This window comes from Microtus oregoni, unplaced genomic scaffold, assembly GCF_018167655.1.
Source record: "Microtus oregoni isolate MIOR12 unplaced genomic scaffold, Mior012 000019F_ref0000042, whole genome shotgun sequence".
NCBI lineage: Eukaryota > Metazoa > Chordata > Mammalia > Rodentia > Cricetidae > Microtus > Microtus oregoni.
This window is the reverse complement of record NW_024543078.1, coordinates 3,156,807-3,184,486: the sequence shown is the minus strand read 5'-3', so window position 1 is coordinate 3,184,486 and position 27,680 is coordinate 3,156,807. Positions and strand designations below refer to the sequence as shown.

Genomic DNA, 27,680 nt, shown 5'->3' with positions numbered 1-27,680 from the left:
ACAGACAGACAGCCTGGTGGCCAGTAGAAGAGCCACCAGGAAAGTTGTAGAAACAGCCTGTCCCCGGGAAGGTTCTAGAAGCAGCCTATGCCTGCCCTTACACCCTCTTTGCCCTGAGTTTGGGGGTCTGGCCTGCCTCCACCCTCTTCGCCCTGAGGTGCCAGGCGGACAGTGACCATGTCCAGCCCTGTCCCCATTCCAGCTTGCCTAACAAGCGCCAACTGTACCACATGCCAAGGGCCAGGTGGGGCAACTGAGGCACAGACCTGACCATGGAGGGTCACCGAGTGTGTCCAGCAGAGGACCCTCTACAATCGCACAGCCCTGGTGGGCAAGGTCCCCTGAGTTAGGATTGGGTGCTTTCTGGCCACTCACAGACCCAGACACAAGTGGACATCAGGACACTGGTCCCCACTGTGGTCTCGAGCAGGTGATCAGAAAAGTGGTTGACTCGGCTGCATTTTTTTTCTTTTTGGCATCAAAAGACCTGAGGTAGAAACACGCCTTGGATGTGGCCACCAAGGCGACCCCCGTCACCCCAAGTCAGGTACTCACAGACGGAGGCTGACTTTACACAAAGTTGTCAGAAGGGGACAAAACCCCCCTCAATACCTGTGACCAGGAATGATTGTGCGGCTAACAGTGGCCCCAAAACGGGGCAGGCAGAAGCTTCCAGAAGGAAAAGTTGAGATTTCCCCTCCCCTCGGAGCAAGGCGTCCCTCCTAGGATGGGAGGGGGTGTCAACAACCCTGAGACAGAAAAGAAGAGGGTTTGCTCCCCACAGTCAAAACATATTAGTGGGGTGACTGGGGATCCAGGACTCCTGGGGCTGAGGGACAAGCAGGTCCCAGCTCCCTTGGGGACAGTGACCAGAGCAGAGTCCAGGAAAGGTCCCCCAATCCAGCGGGAGATGGCATCATTTCTGCCCTGGTGGTTCCAGATAGATGAGATGTAATTTTCTTTTCTTTCTCTCTGAGACAGGTTCTCGTGGTTTGGAATCCACTGTATGGACCAGGTTGGCCTACTCACAGAGGGCTGGATTAGGTGTGGCCACTGCCCCTGGCCTCATCTTACTTTGCTTTGTTGAGACAGGGCTTCAAGTAGCCCAGGTGGGCCTCAACCTGCCCGTGCAGTCAAGGATAACCTTCAACTCTCATTCTCCTGCCTCACCCTCCCTGCAGCCAGGATGACAGACTAGACTATGCCACCGGGCTCAGTTTAGCTAAACTGTGGTATGGACACACCAGACCAGGAACCTTCCTGGTCACATTCAACTGCTGTCCCAGCAGTGGGGTGTGTGTGTGTGTGTGTGTGTGTGTGTGTGTGATACAGACAGGAAGAGGCACTGTGCGTGTCTCAGCAAGAATCCTTGCCCTGAGCTAGGCCTGGTGCACCCCGTCTCCCCTAGAAGCAACCCTTCCAGGCAGAGTCCAGATCGTCATCCCTGAGATACAGGAGGCCACTGCATTCCGTGTGCTGCTCCCCCTACCCGTTTCTAGATTTTGTGTCCTGGGTAAGCAATCCAGGTCCCTGAATGATGGAGCCAGTGGGCAGGGCCCAGCATGACTAGAGAGAATTGTGGAGTTCGCCAAGAGCCAGCACTGCCTGACTCTACCACAGGACACCGCAGGGGCTCTGTGGTGACAGGGGCTGGGGGCCATGGCTGGTACTTTTGCTTAAAAAAAAAAAAAATTGTCCTTTTCCCTGAATGAACACAAATATATAGATATACAGATAGGACTCTTCCTAAGATCCAATCCCCGCCCTCAAGAATATAATAGAATATTTACAAAATTGGAAACCTCAAAACCTTAAAAAAAAATTGCATCTGAATGTTGAGATCTTGTTTAAAAAAAAAAAAAATTCATAGCTTCCAAGGAGAATGAAACAAACAACCATCCCGGCCTTCCCAGAAGGAGAGGGCACAGTGCAGGGATTTGTGAGGTAAATAGACGTGCTTGAACCGGGTTGGTCAAGCCGGACCCCATGGAAGCCTCTGGAAAGGTGGCCTCCTTCAGCTTTGAGGTGCCTTGTGGCCTTTGTGAAATCCGTTTCTCAAAGTCTCTAAAACCTGAGAGATTCAAGTGTTCTTAGCCCTGATTTATTAAATCTGCTTCTCTATCTATCTAGCTCTCTCTATATGTATATATATAAATTTCTTTCTCCTTTTTGGCGTCAGTGTGGCTCCTTGGGAATCTGCCTGGCCCGCTGGAATTCTTACGATGTTCCAGGTCCCTGTGTGGCTATGCGGTCTCCATGGCGGGTGGGCAAGCAATACAACTTGATTTCCTTTAAGGCAAGGAATTATTTGAGGTAGAAGATGTGGGGGGTGCAGATACCCCGGCCAGCCCCACCTGGCCGCTGCTGGTCCCGCCGCTGGCTCCTGTCCGGCTAACCACGGCGTTGTTGGTCCCGATGCCACTAATGCCACCTTTGCTGGGGGCGGAAGGTGGTGTGGGGGGCGGTGGTTGAGCAAACAGCACCCCTGAAACAAGGACAAAGTGGGGGGACATGTCACAGGGCTGGGCTTATCAACTGAACAGTGTAAAGGAGGGGGTGAGGCCAGCCTGGGCTACAGAGGGAGTTCAAGGCCAACCAAGGTACACTGGCTAGACCCAGTCTCAAAAGATCAGTATGTGCCAGGTGGTGGTGGCGCACGCCTTTAATCCCAGCACTCGGGAGGCAGAGGCAGGCAGATCTCTCTGAGTTCGAGGCCAGCCCGGTCTACAGAGTGAGTTCTAGGACAGCCAGGACTGTTACACAGAGAAACCCTGTCTTGAAAAAAACAAAAAAGAAAACAAACAAACAAAGATGAGGACCAGCGAGTAGGATAGCTCAGTGGGCAAAGGCGCTGGCTGCCAACCTGGATGTCCTGAGTTAGGGAAAGAACACCGACTCCCACAGGTGCCCTATACCCTCCCCTGGCCCTGAGAGAAAGCAGCCGAGAGCAGCCTGGTGGCTGTGGTGCTGGCAGCAGGGACCCCGTGCTTACCTGTGTACACGATACCATTCATCTCCACGGACATGCTAATACTGTGGCTGCCATTGGCACTGGTGAGGCTCCCAGCTGAGTCCTGGCGGCTCTCGGAGGCTGCGGGACAAGAGAGCCACCATTCAGGTCAGAGGTACACCTCCCTGGGGAGCGGCTTGCTTCCTGTCTGCTTTCTTTATAGGACTGTACTAAAGTTCTTGATGGGGTTATTTTATTTATTCATTTACTATTTATTTTTTTATGACCCGGTTATCACGATGTAGCTTAGGCTAGCCTTGAACTTACCATCTTCCTGCTTCAGCCTCCTGCTGGGCTAACAGACATGCACCACCGCGGGTGGCCCCAAGGGCTCCGTGTGAAACAAAGGCCGATGGACGGTTACACCTCCTTGGAACTCGCAGCTTCCCAACAAGACAGACTCAAGTTTCCCATGAATGTACTAGCCCTAGAGGACCTTTTTCTGATTGATTTGCCAGGACTCTTTACATAGAATGGTCCAAGGCACCCACGGAATGTGGAGGGTTCCGAGCTCAGGGTACCTTGGCTATTGATCCGGATGTTCATGGGCAGCTGGGCTGTCATGGCCAGGAAGTTCTGCTGAAGAGCTCGCTGCATGAGACGCTGCTGCTCATCAGCCACCAGGGCCATCTTCTTCTCTGGAGGCTCAGTGGATTCCAGCTTCTCCCGGAGCTGCTCCAGGGCGGCTGCCTGGGCTGCCACAGCTGCCTGGGCTGCGGCTGCTTGCACGGCAGCGGCCTGAGCTGCCACCACGGGGTGGCCTGCCAGAGACACAGGGAGGCGGCCTGGGACTGTGATGGGAACAGTGGAGTCTTCCTCTAGACAGAAGAAGAGCAAAGGGTCAGGAGGGCCCTGGGGAACAGCTGGCTTCGCCTCCACCACGGTGGGAGGGGACTTCACAAAGCCTGCACTCCCTGCTCCCCTGTAGCCAAGGCTAGCCTCATAGGTGTCTACCACCACCCCATGCTAATCTGCTGTTGGAACGGCGCTCGGGGTTCTGGCTCACCGGGCGAGCATTCTATCCACAGAGCTACTGCCCTAGCCCCATGCGTGGTGGGAAGAATTCAAGAGCCTCAGCAAAGAAGAAGACCTTCATCAACCCCACTAGTGACATCTACGCAAATGGGGACCCCCCCCTCCCTCCCTCCTTTCTTCTTTTTTCTGAGACAAGGCTTCTCTGTGGCTTTGGAGCCTGTCCTAGAACTAGCTCTTATAGACCAGGCTAGCCTCGAACTCACAGAGATCTGCCGGCCTCTGTCTCTCGAGTGCTGGGATTAAAGGTGTGCACCACTACTGCAAAGCTAAAATAGGTGCTTTCTTATTAAGATAAGAATGCATGGTGAGTTTGAGGCCAGCCTGGTCTACAAGAGCAAGTTCCAGGACAGGCTCCAAAGCCAGAGAAACCCTGTCTCGAAATAAAAGCAAGCATGGACTTGGGCCTCTCTGACAGGTAAGCCAAGCTCAGAAAGAATCAGTGAGTTTTGGAGGGTACTCGGCACTAGAGTTAGGTTGGTTCAAGGGTCAAAGCATCATGACAGACACTCTGCCCATGTCTGGTGAGCCTGATGTGGGCCAGAGGTCTCTAGGGGACAGAAGGAAAGAGAGGTGACCAGTTAGTAATGTTTGCCGTGCACAAGAGACCCATGCCACCACTGACTAACAATGCTGGGCTTAGAAAGGGTGCTGTGCTCAACTCATAATGACTGCCCTTATGGGGACGTGAAAACCAGAACTCAATTAGTAATGTCTGCTGTGGGCAGAAGACAGGGGACTGGAGAGCAGGGACTGATTCCCTTTCCCGCTAATTTACATTTCTCACGGTTACCCATAAATAAAAGGATAATCTCATTCCTTCCCATGATTCACCTTTCTTGATCTTGGGTGCTGGGGTGATGGAGCTGCCATTGGTGCTGGCGGCAAGGCCCAGAGAAGTTACTGGTAGCTTGGGTGAGGACAGCATGCTGTGGGCTCCACTGGGTGAGTAGGCGAAAAGCGAGCCCCCAAAACTCTGGCGCCGGCCCTCCCTGCGGTTGCTGTCTATGGCGGCCTGGAGCTCATTGGGGCTGCTCAGGCCTCGCCGCTCACACTCATAGGGGTAAAGATACTTCATGTACCTGTGGACAGGGATAGGATGGCACTGGGGAAAACCAGGGGAGTGGCTTCCTGCCACAGGCTCAGGGAGGGGATGCATTACCTCAGGAGGGAGGTGGTGGGCTATCTCAGGAGGAGGAGGTGGGCTATCTCAGGAGGAGGAGGTGGGCTATCTCAGGAGGAGGTGGTGGGCTATCTCAGGAGGAGGAGGTGGGCTATCTCAGGAGGAGGTGGTGGGCTATCTCAGGAGGAGGAGGTGGGCTATCTCAGGAGGAGGTGGTGGGCTATCTCAGGAGGAGGTGGTGGGCTATCTCAGGAGGAGGTGGTGGGCTATCTCAGGAGGAGGTAGGCTATCTCAGGAGGAGGTGGTGGGATATCCCAGGAGGAGGAGGTGGTGGGCTATCTCAGAGGGTCGTGGGCTATCTTAGGAGGAGGTGGTAGGCTATCCCAGAAGGAGGAGGTGGGCTATCTCAGGGGGTCGTGGGCTATCTCAGGGGGAGGAGGTGGGCTATCTCAGGAGAAGGTGGTGGGCTATCTCAGGAGGCAGTGGGCTATCCCAGGAGGAGGTGGTGGGCTATCTCGGGGGTGTAGCCCGGCACTCACTGTGTCCGCAGTGTGAAGGCAGCACTGGTAATGGAGGTAGGCAGGTTGAGCCCCTTGGTGATTTCCCGCCACAGTTTCTTGTTGATGACCTCCACAAGGCCGCCCTTCTCAGTCACCAACACGTACAGCATAAACAGGTCCAGGACCTGCTTGGCCATGATGGGGATCCGGTTCACTGGTGTGCCTACAGGACAGGGAGGAGCTGCTGAGGGCAGGGGGTCACGGGGGTCATCCTGGGAAATGTCCTTGGCCATCCCTGCCTCCCAACTCCATACCAGGACAGACACACTCCCCCTCATGGCATCACCCTGGGCGACCCCTGCTTGCCTCAGGGCAGGGGATGGCGGCCTTGCTGGGGACAAAGGAGACTCCAGGGTTCCCTGGAGTCCCCTCTCCAGGTCTCCAACAACAGTAGCTGCCAAACAACCACAGAAGATCCCCAGAGCCTTCTGGCTCAGCCCTCCATCCCTCCTCAAACATCCCCAGAGTGTGGCAGACTCCAGGGGGGGGGGATGGGGAGGGCTCAGCTAGCAGGATTTTCAGTTTAAGAAGCTGGAACATCCATCTTGCATCTAGTGACGCTCTGGACTCCTCTTTGACTCTCAAAACTCCTCCTATGACAACTGTTTCCCAAGTCCGTTACAGACAAGGCCCTGCTCCAGAGTCCCCCCCACCCCCTGACAGCCTCTATAGCTCTGGCTGTGAACTCGCTTTGTAGCCCAGGCTGGCCTCAATCTCACAGACATCCACCTGCCTCTGCCTCCAGAGTGCTGGGATAAAGGTGTGCGCCACCACCATCTGGTGACTCCTAGAGAATTTTCATAATGTTCCCAACTCAGAGCAACTCGTGTCTGTGACTAGCTCAGGTGGAGTTCCCTGCTTAGCCACTTCTTGCCTCTCCCTGTGGGAACCAAGTGCAGCTCTGGTGAGGTCTCGAACACACCACCCTGTATGATCGCAGCTTAGGCATAAAGGGAGGCCAGTAGGTGGACAGGCCAGCCTCAGCCGGTGGAGGAGGAACTTCATCAGAAGTCTAGGAGCCCTATGGAGGGCTGAGGCTGGGGTGAAGGAAGGGTGGGGGACCTGCCAGGGGTACAGGCAGAACACCTCTGCCCATTTCCCATCTCCAGAGACTTCTGGGGGAAATTTCTTTCAAGCTCTGGGCTTTTTGACTCTAAGAGTCCTGTGTCCCTTCCTAAGGACCCGAGGGCGGGAGGTTGTGCTGACTGGGTGAGGGTAGTGGATTGAACACCAGCACTAAAAACTGAGGCTTCAGAAGAAAGTACCTGAGATGGCAGTGGACCTGGGGTTTTGAGGGATACCCAGGAGTCTGTGCTTGACCTGGTGAGGGAGGCAGGGGTAAATGCGACCTTTCTGGCCCTTTGTGGTCAGTGGCTGCACTGCAATTGAGGTCCCTGGCCTTGCTGACCCCATTATGGTGGGGTTGGTGAACAAGATGGTCGGCTCTGAGGCCCCAAGGCAGCTGGGGGCCTCCTGCTGTGTGCGGGGCTAGGGCTGTGTGGGGACTCAAGATAACTGGGGGGGGGGGGGAATCTTTCTGGCCACATGGAAGGGCAGCAGGACTGGACTCTGCGGATAGCACAGGGTCATCCCCACACCCACAGAGACCTGCAGGCCCCACCCTCACATGGAGGGGTTAACTCAGAGGCCACAGTACCCCCTTCTCTCCCTGCCTTCCGGTGGGCAGGCCTGGCAGCTTGTGTTTACAGTAGCTGGGCCCCAGCGCTGGCCCAGGCTGGCCTCAGGTCCCCTCCGCCCCTTCCTGCTCCGTGGCTGAAGCCTTGACCCTCCTTGGGCCTCAGTTTCCTCCCTTAGAACACAGATTACGACCTAGCCTGTCCCATCCTAAGGGAGACTGAGTCTCCTGGGGTCTCCATCCACCTGAAGCTGGGGGCAGTCACAGAGTTCGGGGAGCATTCCTTCATGGGAGGACTGCCTTGTTCCCCATCATCCTCTCCTGCCCTGGGAGGTGCTCACCCCGCTTCTGCATGAAGCTGAACAGGTCGTCCAGGAACTCCTTTCTCTTGGGGTCCGTGTCCAGTTCATAGAGCTGCAGACAGAACAGGCATGGATCAGCAGGATGAAGGGACTGGTCCCTATCAGGGGGAGGGAGGCACTCACTCAACCACCCACACAAGCTGCAGACAGTTCTGACCCCCTCCACCGTGTGCCGGGGTCACTAACCAACGCCCCCACGGGGGGGGGGGCACCGGGTCCTTCCCTCCTCTTCCTCATTAGAAGCTCTGGGCATGATCCCACAGAAACTGAGGTGTAGAGACAGTGACAGCTCTGCAGGGCACCCGGGGTCCCCTGGCTTGTCTCCTATGTAGTGTGACCCTCTGCCCAGGCTGTGGTACTGACTGCTGTCACAGGACTGTGTCCTGGGTGCCTCAGGGTACTGGGACTCACTGACTAGCCGGGGAAGTGGGGCGGAGATAATGAGACCGCTCTGCTGAATACCAGGCCTCAAATTAACTACCAGGAATGCAGCTGGCTGGACTGTGGGGGGCCTGGAAACCACCAATTACACCTGGGTCTGCAGGAGCCACCATTTAGCCTCCAAAAGCTTGGTGGGCTCCTCAGGAAGGGCAGCCGGGGCCAGCCCCAGACCATCCTTCCAACAACAACTGCCCCCAAGGACTCAGCTTCTCCATCTGCTCAATGGAGACCGTGGACAGGGTTGGCAACCTTCTGCCCTGGGTGGCCGTAGCAGCCAGCTGCCCAACTGTCCGGCTTTGTCTGCGCCCCACCCCGGGCCAGCCAGCGCCAGACTGGCCAGCCCACATTCCTAAGTTCAGGGAGGCCGTTCTCCCTCTCCAGGCTGCCCTCCCTGCACGGGGCCTCTGGGTGGAGTCCTCCGTGCCTTCCCAAGGGGGTTCTGTCTTCACTGGGGGGGTATACAGCATGGGAGAGTGGGGATCCACGGGTGGATGTGCCCAGTAAACAGCAATCACTCAATAAATGCTTCAGTCTACAATTTGATTTCCTCGAGGGGCTACCTAGGCGGGGTGGGGCAGGTCATGAATGGGCAAATGACGGGCAGAGCCCCCAACTCTCAAAGCCTGGCATGAACCCTTTCCTGGATAAGGGACAGTCTCCAGGGTCCACTACCCTCCTGGGCTTGGTCCCCTGCACAAGACACCATCAGGGCCTCCTTCCTCGGTTTCCTCATCTTCCTTGACAGGCAAAAAAGTGCAGGCAGCCCTTGAGGGTAAGGTTCAGAGGGCAGAGCACTAGCCCAACCCCCAGCACCCCAGAAACCAGGTGTCTCTGTGGCACATACATGTCAAGCAAGCATTCAGGAGGCGAGGCCGGAGGGTAGTGAGTTCAAAGCCAGCCTGGGCTACAGGAGACCTTGTCTCAAAACAACCGTCACCCCCCAAAATAACACTTCTATCTTGAGTTTCAAAGCATTTGTGTCTTTGGGGAAACTGAGTCTCACGCGGTGGGCAGCTGCCTCGCAAGGGAAGGACACCATGGATGCCATTCTAACAGGAGGGACTGATGTCTGCAGGGACAGGACATCAATTCAAAGCCATAAAGGGGGACCCACGGGGATCCCCCAGCTGCCTGTGGGGGAAGGGTCAACACAAAGACAGGCCATAAAAGCCCCTTTATGGATATCTGGCCCTCCTGGCTGACCTCTGGGAGGGGAGCATCCCACCCTGGAGGGCAGGCTCCTGAGGACAGTGTCCAGGCCCGTCTTCCAGCCACAGCCCAGCAATCTGAAGTTTTTTTTTTTGCCTGTGCATACAGCAGTTGTCTAATAAATGCTCGTTAAATATGCACGATTTCTTACAGTGGGGGTCCCACAGCCACTCTGCTTCAGGTTGCCGGGATAAAGGCATACAGCAGGCACTTCCTAGGTGCACACCTCCCCTTCATGGCTACCCAAACACTTCCTCCTTAGGAGCATGACCCTGGATCACACCGTCCAACCCCTCTGATCTCACTAGGGAGATCTATTTGTTTTGGGGTTTCGGTTTTTTTTGTGTGTGTGGGGTTTCAAGACAGGGTTTCTCTGTAGCCCTGGCTGTCCTGGAACTTGCTCTATAGACCAGGCTGGTCTCAAACTCAAGAGATCTGCCTCCTCTGCCTCCAGAGTGCCTGCTCTTATTTTTCCTTCACGGGGACCTTTCGGCTGTCATTCTCAATGGTCTTCTGGCTTTTCTGAGACAGAGCTGGAGTGACAGACCTGGCTGGCCCTGGGGCCCAGATGCCCATGGTCACATCCCATCTGTAGGTTTCTGTTCTGACCACACCTGGGCAGCCAGGGCCTTTCCCACAAGGGCCCAGGGCGGTGTCCTCAGAGCCAAGGGGCCCTGGCTGTCCCCGGCCGTAAAAAAAAAAAAAAAAAAAAAAAAAAAAAAAAAAAAAAAAAAAAAGGCTCTCTGTGTGTGTACATGTGTGAGGGCCCCTGAGAAAACCTTTGTCCCCCAGACTGTGGCAGCCCAGGCCCCCTGCCAGCTCCCCAGGGTTCCAAAGTCCACAGGGCCCCACCTTGGACGGGTGCCAGGCGGGGTGGACCCCAGGAACAAAGACATTCGAGGAGGGCCTGGCCTGGCCCCATGATGGGCACTCCCTGCAGTTACCCAGTTACCAACAGAGACAGAGGGACTGTCTGTGGCCTGAGTTTGACACCCTGGGTCCTGTGAGAGGTGCATGCCGCCTGATGGGACAGTTTGGGTTTTCATTTCTCCTTTTTTTTTTTTTTTTTTTTTTTTGATAGGGGCCCATGAGCCCAGGCTGGCCTTACCTGAAGCAATCCTGACTCTCTCCAGCAGTGCTGGGAACATAGGGTGTAGCCACCCCAACAACCTGACTGGAGGGGCTTTCTAAGGTCACATTGACGCCTGTTGTGGGAACTCAAGCTGTTTTCCTCTTTAGTGATCAGAAACTGCAGCTCAGATTTGACTCAGCACTCCAGCCCCAGGTGAGGGGACAACCCAGAAAAGCCACCTGGGGACACGGGGACCTTGAAGGCCCTGGAGAAGCCACTGCCAGACTGGCAGGAACAAGTGAATGAGAGGAAACTGAGTCTACCTGTCCGCCCCCCCTTCTTTTGACCAGGTGGCGGTGGCGGGGGTGACACACAAAGATGGCACACACCTTCAATCCCGGCACTCGGGAGGCAGAGGCAGGCGGATCTCTGAGTTCAAAGCCAGCCTGGTCTACAAGAGCGAGTTCAGGACAGCAAGAGCTACAGAGAAACCCTGCCTCTAAACAAAACAAACAGGCCAGAGAAGTGGCTCAGAGGTTAAGAGCACTGGCTGCTCTTCTCAAGGACCTGGGGTTCAGTTCCAAGCACCCATGTGGAGTTTCAAAACCATGTGGGGACCTGGTGTCCTCTTCAGATGATGGAGATTGGCCCACCCCCACCCATTTAAAAACATTATCATAAAAACCTGAGATCACACATAATCACATACCTATCTGTTCCAGAACATTTCACCACATGAGAGAAAACACCACATTCCGAGTTGGCCTGTCGGGGTGGGCCACTGTCACACACTGTGATGTCTTCTGTGCCTGGGTCTCAATGAGCACAGTGTCCACAGGTCCCTCACTGCAAGCATTGTATTGGGAGACCCCACTCCAGTTCCTGGCTAAGTAACAGTCCAGTATACGGAGAGACCACACTGTGTGATCATTCACCTGTCCCTGTTCTAGTATACGGAGACCACACTGTGTGGTCATTCACCTGCCTCGGGGCTCCAGGAGCCTTTATCCTCTCCACACCGAGGATCTTTTTTTTTTTTTTAAAGATTTATTTATTTATTATGTACACAGTGTTCAGCCTCCATGTCTGCCTGCAAGCCAGAAGAGGGCGCCAGATCTCATTACAGATGGCTGTGAGCCACCATGTGGTTGCTGGGAATTGAACTCAGGACCTCTGGAAGAGCAGTCCGTGCTCTTAACCTCTGAGCCATCTCTCCAGCCCCCACACCGAGGATCCTGACTATTGTATTTTGTCTTTTGGGCTCTGGATAAGACAAGACTTGCAGCCGGGCGGTGGTACCACACGCCTTTAATCCCAGCACTTGGGAGGCAGAGGCAGGCGGATATCTGTGAGTCTGAGGCCAGCCTGGTCTACAGAGCTCCAAGACAAGCACCAAAGCTACAGAGAGAAACCCTGTCTGGAAAAACAAAATTGTAACAAGGTCTACAACCAACATCCAAACAATAGCCATGATATTCCTGTCTTGCCTGCATAAAGTCACTCAAACACTTCCTTCTCCCAGCTGCCCCTGAGGAGGGGCTTGGACCTTCAGTGCGAGCCCACATCTCCACCAGCCCAGTCCTGCTGTGAGTCTCTCTGGAAGCTCACAGTCCTTGTCTACATGGGCCTCTAGGCTGGCTCTACATAGCCCTGCCCAAGGGTCCCTCCTCCCACCCCGGCAAGGCCCTGGGCACCAACAACTCAGCGCTGGGGGCAGTCTGAAGTCTCCCCTGAGCAGACACGCCCACTCTTCACTTGAGGGAACTGAGGCAGAGGTGATGACCTGTGAATGAGAGGGTGACCCTTCTCCATGGAGACCCAGGGTGTGCTGGTACTCATCTCACACCCTAGCACTCGAGGGGTTGAAGCAGGAGAATGGCCATGACTTCCAGGCCAGCCAGGGCTATGTAGGGAGGCCCTGTATCGACATATCCCATGGACCACACAGCCAAGAAATCAATAAACGAACAAACAAGAACAGAATGGGATCAGTGGGACCTAGAGACAGCGTGGACGGGTGGGCGTGGACTCAGTAGCTACTCCCCCTGCTTGCCTCTGCAGGCCTCAGTTTTACCCACCATGGCATTGGGCCACTGTGGCCCAAAGGTAAGAGGAGGCAGCTGGCCAGAGGACAGGGAAGTCAGGTTGGAGATTTGGGGTTCTCATTTTCTTATTTGGAAACCCCAAAAGTTTTGCTGCCATTACTGAATACTCTTGGCATATGAGGCCAATGATGCATGGTTAGACATTTATAACCACACACAAGGACCGGGCCAGCAACAGAGACTAAACCTGCCTCCCAGCTGCACAAGAGCCAGGCAGGACTGCAGGCTCAAGGCAACCCTAGGTATCTCAGTGAGACCCTGTCTCAAAATGAAAAGAGAAGAGCAGAGATGTTAGGGTGGAGCCCTGCCTAGAATCCTCCACTGAGGGGCTGGGGGTGTGGTCAGGGTGGGCAGTTCGTTACTGAACTGGTTTGAGGCAGTTTCTTCCCAGAAACTGATGCTGGGGATGGGAGTGTAAGTCCCATGCCACCCCAGGACCCAGGAACTCTGCACACAGCAAGGTCATCGTGAATATGCCACCCCCTGCTCCAGCTCTCCCCTGGGAGGGGGGGCTCTTTTGTCCACACGGTGGCCGGCCTCAGGCTGCACCTGAGGGCTAGGGGCTTCCCCTCCCAGCTGGCCGCTGGGCTTTTTCATTTCCCGTCAGTTCTGTGGGCACCAGGGGCCAGCTCTGGCTCTCAGGAAATTGGGGAAGTGATTCTGGGTTGGGTCAAACATCTGTCTGTTCAGCTGCCTCCGATGGAGGCTGGCCTCAGAACACAGCGTGCCCCACCCACGAGACAGATATTAATAGTCCTTCTGAAATGACCACTCGGAGTCGCAGGAATGGCTGCCACAGATGCGGGCCCCTGGGTTCCCAACTGCAGGGGAGCGTGCAGGCCTCCAATCCGCCTTTCTCTCCCGAGTGGACAGGTTTGATCAGGAGCCTCTTTTTCTGTGAAGTGGGGGTGGGGCTGTGCCCAGAGCTTCCAAACTGAGAACAAGACACAGCAAAGGTCAATCCCAAGGGAGAGGCCACGTGGGAACAAAACTGCTCAGGTGCTAGCCTGCTTTACAACAGGGAAACTGAGGCACAGGGATTAGGCAGTCCTGGGGTGAGAAGTGCCTGCCAGAAAGTGAGAAGAAGCTTGTGTGGAAGAGCCCAGGGCGACCTCCCTAAACTCCAACACAGAAGCAAAATAAACCAAGCAAGAGCCAAGATGGAGTCCTCCAGAGACTCGGTGGAGGGACCTCACAGAGATCAGCAGAAGACAATGCCTGGCACTCTGGAACATGCAGGAGGGTGATTCAAGGATCAGAAAGATGCCAGGCACTGTGGCATAACTCGGTGATCTCAGCAACCGGGGAGGATGAGGCAGGAGAATTACAGTAAATCCAGGATGGCCTGGGACACTTAGTGAAACCCTGTCTCAAAATGCAGTGTATAAAAAATGTGTTGGGGCGTGGTCAGGGCGGAGCCCCGCCTAGAATCCCCAGTGAGGGGCTGGGGGCGTGGTCAGGGCGGAGCCCCGCCTAGAATCCCTCCTGCCTGATTTCTCTAGCTATCGCCCAGTATAGTCTGGACTCCCCTGTTGGCTACTGTGTGTCTGAGTCCCATGGCTATCATACTGGATTGTCAGGACAGGACTTGGGGACAGGTGTCCCTTCCCTGGCTACACAAAAGGAGACAGACAGGCTGGAGCTCATGAACTAAGACAGAAATGGGCTACCTTCCATTTAGAGGTCCTGCTAGTGTGTCCCCATACTGTGAGCCAAGAACAGCTGACACCCAGCCCAAGGTGGAGGCTCCGAACACCCGCTTCCTGCTGCAGGGAGCTCCCATCACTGGAAAAGGCAGGGTGGATAAACACGGGTAAATACCGCCAGCGCCCATTCCACGCTCTGTGCCTTTGCTATGTGAGCCAGATGCGGAGGCAGACAGACACTCATTAACCAGTTCTGACCAGTGTCAGCACTCAGCCGCGCTTGGGACATCAGCTCTGTCTGCTCTACAGAGGACAGAGGGGTAGACAGACAGGATGGCAAGTCAATGACCCGACGCCCACCCAGCATGCCCTGGGACAACTGGGTCTGCCTCCTATCCCCCAGGCCCCGTCTGACAATACCCAAGTCCATCCAACCTGTGGCTCTAGGGTTCTCTCAACAAGACTGAGAGACATCACGGCTACACACAAAGCCACAGATGACCGGCCTGGATGGAGGTGCATAGCTGTCTCCCTAAGCCAGACGTGAAGACACACCTACCTCTCCCAGACAGGACCCCACCCCATGGAGACAGACAGTGGCACAGAGAGGCCCACCTCACACATCTGCCCCACTGCATCTCACAGGGACCCCTACAGCAGGGTTCTTTTTTGGTTGTTTGGTTTAGAAGGGGTTTATCTGTGTAGCCCTTACTGTTCTGGGGTTTGCTCCCTTGGAAGAAAGTCCCTTCTAGGATTTTAGGAGGGGTTATATAAGAATATAGCTAGAGAAAGCAGGCACTGAGGAATTCTAGGCAGGCTGGCCTAGAATTCATTCTGCCGCCCTCTGCCTCTCACATGCTGGGATTAAGGGCGTGCGCCGCCTTACAGCCGGGTTCTTGTCTATGACTCCGCCCTCTGCCTCTCACATGCTGGGATTAAGGGCGTGCGCCGCCTTACGGCCGGGTTCTTGTCTATGACTCCGCGGTATACAACGGCATTCCACTAACGCTCATGGAAGGACTGCCAGGACTCAGGACAAGACAGCACATATAAAGAACCTACAAGGTCCAGCCCTGCTTCCACCATGCCAGGATGACAGCTACGAGCCACCACACACACCCGCTGAACCTAGCTCCAGTTGTGGTGTTGAAATGAGAATCCCTCCTACGTAGTCCAGCTTCAAAGTACCAATCCATAGCCAGGCAGCAGTGGCGCACACCTTTAATCCCCACACTCAGGAGGCAGAGGCAGGTGGATCTCTGTGAGTTCGAGGCCAGCCTGGGCTACAGAGCAAGTTTCAGGACAGCCAGGGCTACACTGAGAAACTGTTTCAAAAAACAAAACGAAATTAAATAAAGGCAATTCTCCTTCTTCTGCTGCCTGGTCTCAGCACATCTGAGTCCATGACCGGAAGCAGATCCCCAGGGGTGGCCAGGGAGCTGACCCCACTAGCCAGTCATCCGCCCCCTCAAGGACTCACAGACCAGGCCCTTCAATGGACACATTAGTTACCGTTTAACCCTGTGACCCCCAATTGTCCCCTGGCCATGTGCAGCCAGGCGAGCTGGGAAGGGGCGGGCCACCACCACCCCATGCGTGCCACCCACCAGGCTACACCGGGTTGTTTCTGGGCTAGTTCTAAGAAGGAAAGAGGTTGGTTATGCTTGGGAGCCGTCGGGGGCCACACTGGGGGCTGAGAGCTGTCTCTCCAAGTGACATGTCTGCTGTAGTCTGTGGTCCTGGCAGGGGACAACTGTTTGGAGGAGTTAACAGCCCCCTCCAAAAAAAAAAAAAAACAGGCCTTAGTGGCAAGTAGGGTAACTGTGGGGGTGGGGCAGGCAGAGCTCTGGCCAGGCTGGTTCCATCCACACCTCAGTTACCATAGGCAGTGCCTTCATGTGGCCAACGCAGGCCAACATGGGCAGCGGCTGGCAGCTGACCTGTGTGTGCCCAGGGAATTTTAGAATTAGTGACCAGAACCATGCAACCTGCAAGGAGATGGTTAATAGGTTCTCACTACTACTGTGTTCTCAGACCAGGGTGAGCATGCACCTTGCCCAGGAAGCGCACACGACACATATAGACAGAAATATAGATACATAAACACATATGCTCGCAGACAGACACATGCACAGATAACACATACACAGACACAGGGATACACACAGATAGACACATACATAAACACACAGACACACACACACACACATAGATACACACACAAACACAGACACACACATAGATAACACACATATAGATACACACACATAGATACACACACAAACACAGACACACACATAGATAACACACACATAGATACACACACAGACACAGGGATACACACAGATACACACAGACACATAGATATACACACACACACAAAAACAGACACACACATAGATACACACACATACACACACATACATACACACTGACATAGATAAACACACAGACACACACACACACATAGATACACACACAAACACAGACACACAGACAGACACACACATACATACACACTGACATAGATATACACACAGACACAGACACACACATAGATAACACACACATAGATACACACACAGACACAGACACACACAGACACAGACACACATATACATACACACTGACATAGATATACACACAGACACACACATAGATAACACACATATAGATACACACACAGACACAGACACACATATACATAAACACTGACATAGATATACACACAGACACAGACACACACATAGATAACACACATATAGATACACACACAGACACAGACACACACAGACACAGACACACACAGACACAGACACACACATACATACACACTGACATAGATATACACACAGACACAGACACACACATAGATAACACACACAGACACACACACAGATACACACACAGACACATAGATACATACACACACAGACACAGATACACATACATACACGGACATACACACAGATACACACACAGACACATGTACCCACACATAATTGGCCCAAGGAACAGTTCCAAAGACACGGGAAGGTTTGTCTGAGTGGCCTAGTGTGGAAACCGCCCCGTAGGCTTATTGCTGTCTGTCTCCACCCTCTTGAGGGTAGCAGCTTTGGGGACACCGCTCCCTCTGCCACGGCGTGTATTATTAGAAAGCGTGGGGCGGATGGCGCTTGGCAACGGGTCACAGGGTGGGGAGCCTGGCCGGCGGCGGTGACCCGGTGGCCAAGTTGGCGGCATAGGAACCAGATAAGGTTCTTCCGGCTGAGTCAGCACGGTTCCCGGGGGTTGGCACGGGTCGGGGCGCAGTGCCAGGGCTGGCGGGCAGGCACCCTCCTGTGCCTGCCACAGCTTGCTGGCTGGGCGCCAGTAGCCACAGCGACTTTGATGAGGCGGCCCCGGGGGCTTCCCAACACCTCCAGTCCCTGACACCCCAGCGCACAGGACTCCTGAGCCTCAGGAACTCCGGGCTGGGGCTAGCCGCCAAGACTGGCTGTCAGCCCAGAGACAAACATGCCCCAGACATCGACAATGACGACAAAGACAATGCTGCCCTCAGAACCGGGAGCCTGACCTCTGGGTCTGCCTGGCACACCCTTCTCTACAGAAAATGGTAGCCTATCCTTCACCTTCTGGCCCCTCTAGTCCCTGCCTCTGGGTCTACCCAGCACCTCTCTCCTCCACTGCTCCACCAAGGCTAATTCTGATTTTCCAGAATGTTCTCCTAGAAGTAGACCCTGTTTTTCTTGCCTGGTCAGTGTGGACTCTTAGCCACTCAGCAAAGCCCCAGCCAGCGCGTCCCTTCCCCTTCCCATGCAGCGTTTTGTTCCCTAGGCAAGACAGGGAACAAGCACCCACCTCCTCCCTTGTGGCCCCTGAGGGCTAGTGAGTAGCCAGTGTTTAAAGTTCTGCCTGGGGCGGACACACCAGGTGACAGGGACCTGTTGGCCCCACCCAGAGCCCCCACCTCTAACACCTGGCTGGCTGTCCATTTCCCTGTGCAAGGGAGGAGGGGAACAGCCACAGCCACCTCGGCAGCCTTCCCTCCTGCTGGAAGCCTCCCTGGATGCGCCCGAGTGCTGTCTGCTCTCCTAGAACTGGAGAGGACAAGATGGCTTAGAGGTACAGGATCTTACAGCCAACCCCGTGACCCGCACACAAGAAGGCAAGAGCAGACTCCTCTGACCTCCACACGGGCTGTGACGCACATCCCCTGCTCACTCAAAGTAAAGAAAGAAATGTCAATTTTTTTAACGTGTTAGGGTTAAGAAGGGAGGGTGGAGGGTTTGCCTGGGAGGATGGAGAGTTTTGGGCCAGCCTGGGCTACAGCACCAGGTTCTGAGTCTGGATGTAAGAGCAATGCTCACCCCCAACCAGTGAGGCCACCGTCACCAGGTCCCGATGGTATCCATCCATCCACCCTGGGCCAGATGCTGAGTAGGGCTGGGGGCAGTGATTCCTCCCGACGTGGGACTATGACAATCCTGTGCCTCAGTTTCCCTTCTAGTCCCTTCCTTGTAGGATGAGTAAGGAGCCCGCTCATTTTTCTTTTTTTGCAGCAGGGTCTCGGGGAGCCAGGATATAGCTCAGGTGTGAACTTCCGCCTCCCGCTCCCTAGTGCTGAAAGAGACGCACGCCACCATGCCAGGAGTGGGCACGCACGGCCTCGTGCATGCAAGGCCAGAGCTCAACCGTATTTGTTTATTTTTAAAACAGAGTTTTGGGGGCTGGAGAGATGGCTCAGAGGGTAGGAGCGCTGGCTGCTCTTCCAGAGGTCCCGAGTTCGGTTCCCGGCGGCCACGTGGTGGCTCACGGCCATCTGTAATGAGACCTGGTGCCTTCCTTGCCAGCAGTACATTGTATGCTTAATAAATAAATCTTTTAATAAAAAAAAAAAAAAGACAAGAGTTTTGCCTAGGCTGGTCTTGAACTCCTCAATGCTCCTGCCTCGGGCTCTCTTGGGCTACGTGACAGGCATGTGCCACCACAGTGGGCTTCCATTCTATTTCTGAGGTCAGGCATGGAGGTGATGGGTACAGCTGGGGAAGACCAACCCTGCACAGGGAACGTGGACCGACAGCTGCCGTGACAGAGCCCCTAATAGGCACCTTCCGACTGCTGTGCTACCTAGCAATTTCACTTCAGACACACGCCCATGAGGAACAAGAATAAACCCATGAAGGGAGAGCTGCAGAGCCGAAAGGTGGAGACAGCCCGGTATCCGGCCTAGATGGAACGAACACGCAGAACAGTCAGCCCACAAGCCAGGGTTCCGCACAGCCATGAACGGGAGGGAACAGGGACTCTGATATACCACGGAGTGCAGTCTTGACACTGTGCTCGGAGAGACCCTGACATGCCCCAGAAGGGTCCAGAACGGGACATGAATATAGGGCACTGTGTAGGAGACAGGTAACCACGCTGTGGAGATGGAGCTGGAGAGGGCGCCACATTCTGAACCAGACAGGAGTTCTGTTTATGATCTTGACCCCCATGACTGAGCTAAAGGCCAGGCATGGCAGAGCATGCATGAGTCTGAGGCAGGAGAGTAGCCCTGGACTACACATCAAGACTCAGCCTCAGAAAAAAAACCTAGGTGTGGTGGTGCCCGCCTTTAATCTCAGCACGCGGGAGGCACAGGCAGGGGGATCCCTGTGAGTTCAAAGCCAGCCTGGGCTACTGAGTGAGTTCCAGGACAGCCAGGGCTCCACAGAGAAACTTTGTCTTGGGAAAACAACAAAAAATCCTCACAAAAGACTGCCAGCTTGAAAAAAATCCCAGCGAGGCCACTCTGAGCCTGGGTGTGGCCACAGAGGGACAGGAAGGCTACAGGATGTGCGTGCGTCCAATGCCAGGAGGCCCAGATCCTAATCACAGCCACGAACCGTGCCCCAGTGTCCCCTCCTCAGACCCAGAGCCCAGGGCCAATCCCAGCTGTCTAGGCTCAGCTGGTGGAAACCAGCCGTGGCCAAGACTGGGAAGGAAGACACGGAGACAGTGCCAAGTGGCCAGCCAGCCGGCACCGCCACGTGCCAGGAAGGGAGCGGGGCAGACGCCAGAGTCAACACAGGCCGGGCCTGGGGCTGACATCTGTGGGGCTGGCTGGACCACTGTTGACACAGGCCGTGCAGGTGCCAGGCCAGCAGGGCAGAACGTGAATCCCAGAGCACAGGGCTGGCTTCTGCTGACATCAGCTCTACATCCAGCCACCAAGCAGTCTTGTTTCCCAGAAGACCACTGGGCCCCTAACACACCGTTGGTTCCCCAGGACCTCTGCCTGGCTCTTTTCTCCCCAGAGATCCCCCTTTCTGAGCTTCCCCAGCCCTGGGGGTAACAGATGCACACCACGCGGGTCCATGAGATGCAAAAGCAGGCCCTTACCCAGGGAGCCGCCTCCCCGTTCCGTGTACACAAACCCCCTACCAGGCTGTGTCTCTGCATGACCCCTGACCCTGACCCAGGATATCCCCCAGAAAGGCCCCCACAATGGCTCTTGAAGTCCCCCTTTGTCTTGCTGCATTGGGGGTGGGAGACGGGGTTGGGGCAGCCAACCCCTGGCCACACTGTTGCCCTTTTTATGCCTAGTCAGTGTGGAGTCGGCAGGGTGTGGGGTGGGGGGTGTGGTGGCGTGCACAGGGGATACCCATGATCTGTGACCGTAAACTGTGACGCAGTGGGGTGGGGATGACTGACTTGCTTAGCGCTGGGGTCTGCAGGGAGCCGAGCCAATGCAAGGAAAATTGATAAACTTCACTTGCCCTCAAACTGGCAGGCGCCAGCTGAAAACCACACACCTTGAGCCTCTCTGGGCCACAGACCTTTCAACTCCTTACAGAACGGCTCAGGCTGCGGCTGTTCTGGACCAGGGAGACCGAGGCACTGACTGGGGGTGGAGCCCACACACACCCAGCCAAACACAAATTGTTTTATGTGTGGTATGTTTAGCGAGAACCTCCTGGGGAGTGGGAGGCCCAGTCTTCAAGCCCAGAGCCACCTCCGGGCCTAGTGTGGGACGAGGCCACACCCAGGAGCAGTGATGTCCATTTGACAAGTTAACTGGCAGACTGCCCAGCACACACCTAAGCAAGCCAGGGCGAGGCCGCCCCGCCCAGCCCAGGCCCTGTCTCAGCAGGTCCCGCGAGGGCACAGAGGGTTTAATTCTCCTCTCAGTTCCTCGAAGCTATTCTTTTTGCCCCAGGGCCTTTGCGTGGCCTCGCCACCAGAACAGGGGTATTTACCACGTCTTACCCACAAGTACTGGACCCTAACCTAACTTAGTCCCCTTGGTGTCTCAGCTCCACGGCTCCCTGGGCATACTCTTCCACGCCAGATGATTCTCCAAAGGTGGCCCCCCGACAGCAGAGCTCAGGTCACCCCCAGAAGCCATCCTAATCAGCTCTGTCACCCTGGGACTCAGCCAAGCTCTGGGGCTACCTTTTGGCCACACAAGACTTAGCTCTGGAGCCAGCCCGGGAGCTGGTTTCCACCCTGGCCACACACCCAGGGGTCGGCTGGGCCAGCTGTCCAGGCTGGAATGCAGGCCCCAGCCGGGCAGGCCAACCATCTGGTTTCCATTGGCCTGCCGACTTCAAAGGTTCCCTGCTGGCCACTTCCTCCAGCTTGGCTGCCTGCAGGGAAGAGCTAGGGCGCCTGAAGGGATGGCTAGGGCCGGCTGAGCTTCCTTCAGGCCCCTCCCTGGCCCAGGACACCTATGGGGGTCCAGGGACACCCTCTACCTAGCCAACCAACACAGCCCAGCACTGACACAGGACCCTAGCCCGCTGCTCCCCCACCCCCACCCCCCTGGACACTGTAGCTCAGGCCACAGGCCTCTGCAAACCTCACAGCTCTCCAGAGCGGACTCTACAGCCTTGTTTCGGGTCACCAAGACACTTCACGCATGCTGCACATGTGTACACGTGTAAACCACGGCGGACGCCGGGCACCTCCCTCTAGGCTCTCCACGGTACTGTTTGAGGCAGGGTCTCTCACTGACTCAGCTAGGCCACCTGCCGGCAAGCCCCAGGGGTACTCCTGTCTCCCAGCGCTGGGACACCCCACTGTGCACAGCGTTTTTCTAGGGGTGCTGGGGATCCAAACGCAGTCCTCCTGTTTGTGCGGCTCTTTACCACCAAGTCGTCCTCCAACACCAACAAGCCACCTTTCTACCGAGGAGGAAGGACTCAGGAAAGTCCCACATTGTCCTCAAAGTTCCTGGTGCCTTGCCCTGACCTGCGTACCTCAGCCACACTCAGGATCTAAGCTGGGCCTCCCCAGGATCCTCACCATGTCTGGGGGTGGGGGCGGCAGTGATCAAAAGCCCCCCAAACGGCTGGACCCAAGCGCGTGGCCTACCTGTTTGAACTGCTCCTCAAACGTCCAGTCTCCGTGGTCTGGCAGTGGCATCTGGGATGCCGTGTGAGTGGGGTGGGCCGGGCCGGGTCCCAGGCGCTCAGGGCCACCCATCATCCTAGGACCACCATCTCCACGGAAAGCCCGAGCAGGTTGGGTCTTGGGGGCAAACAGGCCTGCAGAACCCAGGCTGGCAGACCCTGGCGGGCCCAGGCCCTCCTCCTCCTCTTCCTCAAAGTCCTCCTCCTCCTCCTCTTCCTCCTCCTCCTCCTCCCCTAGCTCTTCCAGGTCTTGTTCTTCCCACTTGGGCTTCCTGCAGTGGAGACAGGCACCCTCAGTCAGGGGAGACAGGCAGGTGCCACCTTGTCTCAGTGGCAAGGCCAGGCCCACCCATTGCCCCTGCCTCAGTTTCTCTCTCTGCAAACAAGAAGAGCAGCCACAGGCTCTGGGTGGGTTCCTGCCCACACCCCTCTACCCTCTGAACAGACTCTTACAGAGGACCCCAATACATCTTCTCAAAGGTTCTGGCCTCAGGACCTTGGCATGCGTGGCTCTCCACACTTGGCTCTCTGTAAGCAGTTCAACATTCTCCAGGTCCCTTCTGTCAAAACTCACCCCTCCCCCACACCGCAGCCTCATTTTTCTCGGCAGCATTTGGCACAGCCACAGAGAACACCAAGTCTCAGGATCCCCGCGTGGCGAACCCAGGAACACAGGTTCACTCAGCAAACACTTGGCCAGACCTGCAGTATCCGTTCTGTAACCCTCCTGGCTCCCACGAAAAACATCAGACGCTGCCGTCCCCAACCCCAACTCACGCGTCATCATCCGAGTCCATGTCCAACAAATGCCCCTCTCCTTCCGTGTGTCCTGGGCCCTCCCGGCCTCTTCCATGCAGGATGGGTGAACCCAGAGTCCCTTCCTGGGCTGTGTCTTCATCTTCGGAGCCAGGAGGCCCATCCTCAGAGGCACCAGGAGAGGATGGATGACCCAAGCCAGCGGCAGCGGCTCGCATGGCAGCCAGCGCAGCCATCTGCGTCCTATGCATTCGGGCATTCTCAGGCTCCCTGTCCTCATCCGCCACGGTGGTCCGAGCCCGGATACCAGTGGGCTCGGGTGGTGGGGGTGGCAGCGGCTGCCGGGCCTCCAGTTCCTGCCGGGCACGCTGTTGCCTCTGAATGAGGGTTTCCATCACAGCCTGCAGCTTCATGGCCCTACGGGCCGGGCCACCCCGGGCACCAGGGGCAGGTGGTGGGGGTGGCCCCTGTGGGGAAGGGTCTTGGCTGCACCGCAGCGTGGGAACCTCGGGGGAGCCGGGACAGTGCAGGGTGGCGGTGGCAGGGGCAGGAGCAGGGGCTGCCAACTCAGGCTGAGGGGAGGTGGGGCATGCCAGGGGCTACCAAAGGGCTCCTTGCTGTCACGTTGGGCACTCAGGGGCAGAAGCTGGTGTCAGGCTCATTCAAGTGCTTGTAGACTCCTGGGGGAACACAGGAGATGAGGTTAGACCACACCTGCGCCCACGGACACATCCCTCCTCAGAATCCCTCACACCTGCTCAGGCATGAGTTATTGTCCCGTAAGCAGGACAGTGTGGGAGGGGCCTGGTGTCCTTGCTTTCTTATTGGCTGTACCCATGTTCTAGACCCTGGAGTGCCTCTGGGTTCTGGATTCTGGCTCTATATTCTTCATCTTGCTTAGCCCGAGAGGCCTGGAACCTTGGTCAAGATTATGACCTTGCTGTGTGTACAAGCCTTAGGCAATGCACCCTTCACACACACACACACACATACACACACACACACACACACACACACACACACACGCTGCCTCAGAGAGACCTCAGCTGGTCTCAGGGCCTGATCTTGATCTGCCTACAGAGTGGACAGCACGCAGGCGATGGTGGAGGGTCCTGGGAAGGACGGTCTGTGCTGCAGATGGGGGAAACCAAAGTTCAGAAGGTCACGCAGGCTGGGGTTTGGCCGGGTATCGGTGTCCTGTGCTGCTCATCTGGGGGTAAATGTCCCAGAATATAGCATCCTGTGACAGAAAGGGGGCCCTCCTAGGCCTACCAGAAGCCAGCCCCCAATGCCCAGGCCACACCCTCAACCCCCACTGGGAGGAACCCAGTAGGCCTGACATCAAGAAGAAAGTTGAACCCACCTCCCAAACAGAGGGCCTAAGGGGTCACCCTTAGCCTAACCTGAACCCCAGGACACACATGACCCCCGGGACTTACTCCCTGGGCTGTGGGGAGGAAGGGACAACTGAGGGACTTTCTGGACCTCGTCCTCCACCTAGGGGACCCTGCAGTGTCTCGAGGCCTCCAATGAGAACGGGGAAGTCTGTCCCCCTTCCCTAGACATCTGGCCACCCAAACCGTGGGGCTCACAGAACTGTGGCAGGTGTGGCCTCAAGGGACCTGTGGGTCTAGGATTTCTGAGACAGGAAGATTTTAGAGGCCCAGGCAGTGGAGCAGCCATCCGGGGCTCAACACACACACCCAGTGGCTGCTGGTCATCACCCCTACCTCCCGACCCCCCACCCCATCCACCAGACCCAAGAACTGCTGAAGGGGACATTTCTGGACACTCTTTGACGAGGTCCATCCTGTCCGTGCCTCTGACAACTTGGAGCTGCTGAGCTCACACCGTATGGAAATGCGGAAAGTGACACCCCTCTTTGGAGCAGGGTGGGGAACACACAGGGAAAAGGCTAGAGGAAGCCCCTCTCCCAGACTCTGTCCCCCCCTCCCAGGCCTGCTTGGTTTAATGACCCTTCCTGGTGGAGGGGTGGGGGAGGGGAACAGGGCCGGCCTCCACTGTTGGCACTGGTAGTGGGTGGAGGGAGGTTGGTGGGAACCCCAGCGCTGCCCCTAGGCCAGCCAGGACAAACCCCCTACCCTCCAGGGGTACCATTTACCCCTAATCTGCTGTTGCTCATCCCTGGAGAACCCAACCGCCCAGCTCTTTGTCCTTGGCCCCCACCCTCAATTTACAACACCCTCAGAGAGCCAGGACTGGGTGGCTGGTGTTCGAGGGGGGAACAGGCTGGGGTGGGGGCTGGGAGAAGACTCAGAGCCACACCCTCATCCCCCACCACCTCCAGGCTTCTGCTTCTGGGGTGGGGGGGGGGAGAGGGAGAGAGGGAGAGAAGGAGGGGGGGGAGAGAAAGAGAGAGAGAGAGAGAGAGAGAGAGAGAGAGAGGTCACCAGCTCGGCCAGGCCTTGCAAAACACGGTTATTTGGAGTTGTGCAAGGCCAGGGCCCGAGGGTGGCGAAAGGGGCCCCTCTCTCCTCCCAGGGAGGTGGAGGGGGAAGGGCAGGAGCTGGGGAGGGGTCTGGGAAAGAGGGCACAGTGTCCCCCCCCTCACCAGGAGACGTGTGCAAAAACACATTCCAGTAAGTCCTAGTAGTCAGAGGACAAATATAACAACAAGACAAACGAAAACCCCTAAGGTAGTCGGGATTTCAAAGGCTTCTTGGAAAGAGAGCTCAGGAGGGTGTGTGTGGGGGGGAACCCCTGCTGCCCAAGTCGTAAAAAACGGAAGATATTTGACAAACCGGCTGCGAGTTGACACACGCGCGCGCACTCCGCGCTTCCTGCCCCCTCTTTTGTGTCCGGGGGGGGTAGGGGGGGTCCTGGGACCCCGTGGGAAGGATCGGGATGGGTGCGCCCCGCGGGAGGAGAGGGACCCCATCGGTGCACTGGAGCTAGGGAGCGAAGGGGGTCGGGACGGCGAACCCCGTTGGACACAGGGTTTTGTAGGAGAAATAGAACCGAAGGCACCGGGGCGTGGCGCCGCGCCCGGTCTGGGATTTTCCCAAGCACTTGGGAAGGAAAGCTGAGGCAGGGGGATGGCCTCGAGTTCCAGGCCAGTCTGCACTTTAAGCGGAGTTCTAGGTCAGCCTGGACTACACAGTGAAATCCTAGCTCCAAACATTAAACATACGTTTTTTTAGGGAAGAAAAAGCGAAATGAAGTCCCCAGAGCGCAGCCCCCAGCCCCCGCGCGTACACACTCGCACACACCCCGGGTGCGTTTCCTTCCGCCAGGGGACAGCGCGCACTCGCGACCCCCGCACGCCCGGACACTCGCGGACCGGATGAAGGTCTCCAAGGTCTACGGCCGCGACAGTCGGTCGAGTCACCCACCCAGCCCTACAGCCCCACACGCATCCCTGCCTAACTTTGGAGACCCCACACTTGTCGGTTTCCAGGGTGCTGGAGCCGTGCTGCAAAAGGCCTAACGGAGACTGCTCAGGGTGGCCCGGGGGGCGCATGCCCGGGTGCCCGGAGTCCAGCCCGGTGGTGGCCTCCGGTGGCCTCTCTCCCCTTTGGCCTCCCCCTGATGCCCGGTGCACGCTCCCGGTTCCGGGGTCACCCGCCTCACCGAATCTCCAGGCCGCGTCTACACCTCCATCCGTCCGGATCCGATAGGGACGAGGTCTCCGCGCGCGACCGGCCCCCCGCCCCGCCCCTCCCCCACCCGGCAGACGAATCGCCGAGTGACAAATTGCTCTCAGATGCAAATACCTCGCCGGTGATTCAGCAGCCCCGGGGACTCAGGAGAAGGTGGTGGGTGTCTCTCCGAGGTCCCCCTTTCCGAGCTTCCCCAAGACCTCCCCGGGTTCCCCCCTCCGACTCAATTTACGGACGCCCACGATGGGAGGAGGTGGAGGGCAGCTGGAAAGCCGCGACGGAGGGACGGAAGTTTTCAGGTCGCGGCCCCTTTAAATGATAATAAATAATAAAAGGAAGGGGGAACCGGACTGAGGGACGCCCCGCCCCTAGTTTAGGGACCGTGTGCAAAGTGCACGCCGCGGCCCACGGCGCAGAGCCGCGAGCGGAGGGCGGGGCCGCGCGGGCGCCGTCGAGGGGAATCAGAAGGGTTTCGGGGTTCCTCACCCCACCTGGGAGCGGAAAGCCGGCTGGGGCCCCGCTCGTTTCCTGGTTTCACCCACGTGAGATGGAGCAGCCGAGCTGGCGCTGGGCCTCCTGCCCACTGCGCTTACCGAACTTTTCCAGCCCGGGTCTCCACGTCTCTGAAATGGACTTAAAATCCCGGGAGAGCCGGGCGGTGGTGGCGCACGCCTTTAATCCCAGCACTCGGGAGGCAGAGGCAGGCGGATCT

General features: G+C 56.6%; 1 protein-coding gene across 2 annotated transcripts; it reads right to left on the bottom strand.

Moving 5' to 3' along the window:
• Arid3a (AT-rich interaction domain 3A) lies at window positions 1-27,218 on the bottom strand. Of its 2 annotated transcripts, none has more exons than XM_041669377.1 (9): window positions 27,083-27,218; window positions 23,370-24,028; window positions 22,555-22,864; window positions 7,703-7,775; window positions 5,705-5,888; window positions 4,877-5,124; window positions 3,532-3,828; window positions 2,993-3,091; window positions 1-2,485 (listed from the first exon to the last, which is right to left on the bottom strand). In XM_041669377.1, exons 2-9 carry the CDS (start codon window positions 23,759-23,761, stop codon window positions 2,292-2,294), a joined length of 1,797 nt encoding a protein of 598 aa, XP_041525311.1. In that variant the 5' UTR covers window positions 23,762-24,028; window positions 27,083-27,218; the 3' UTR covers window positions 1-2,291. The 2 variants fall into 2 exon arrangements, with proteins under 2 accessions (XP_041525311.1, XP_041525312.1); XM_041669378.1 differs by lacking the exon at window positions 27,083-27,218 and adding an exon at window positions 26,940-27,037.
• Between the last annotated feature and the right edge of the window lie 462 nt (window positions 27,219-27,680).

What these genes read in the sequence shown, in the direction of transcription:
- Arid3a (XM_041669377.1), bottom strand. Translation starts at nt 23,761, where the DNA reads ATGAAGCTGCAGGCTGTGATGGAAACCCTCATTCAGAGGCAACAGCGT. An exon ending in GCCTTCACACTGCGGACACA is followed by an intron (nt 5,125 to 5,704) that starts GTGAGTGCCGGG and finishes CCCTGTCCACAG; the next exon opens with GTACATGAAGTATCTTTACC. An exon ending in GAATGGTATCGTGTACACAG is followed by an intron (nt 2,486 to 2,992) that starts GTAAGCACGGGG and finishes TCCTTGTTTCAG; the next exon opens with GGGTGCTGTTTGCTCAACCA.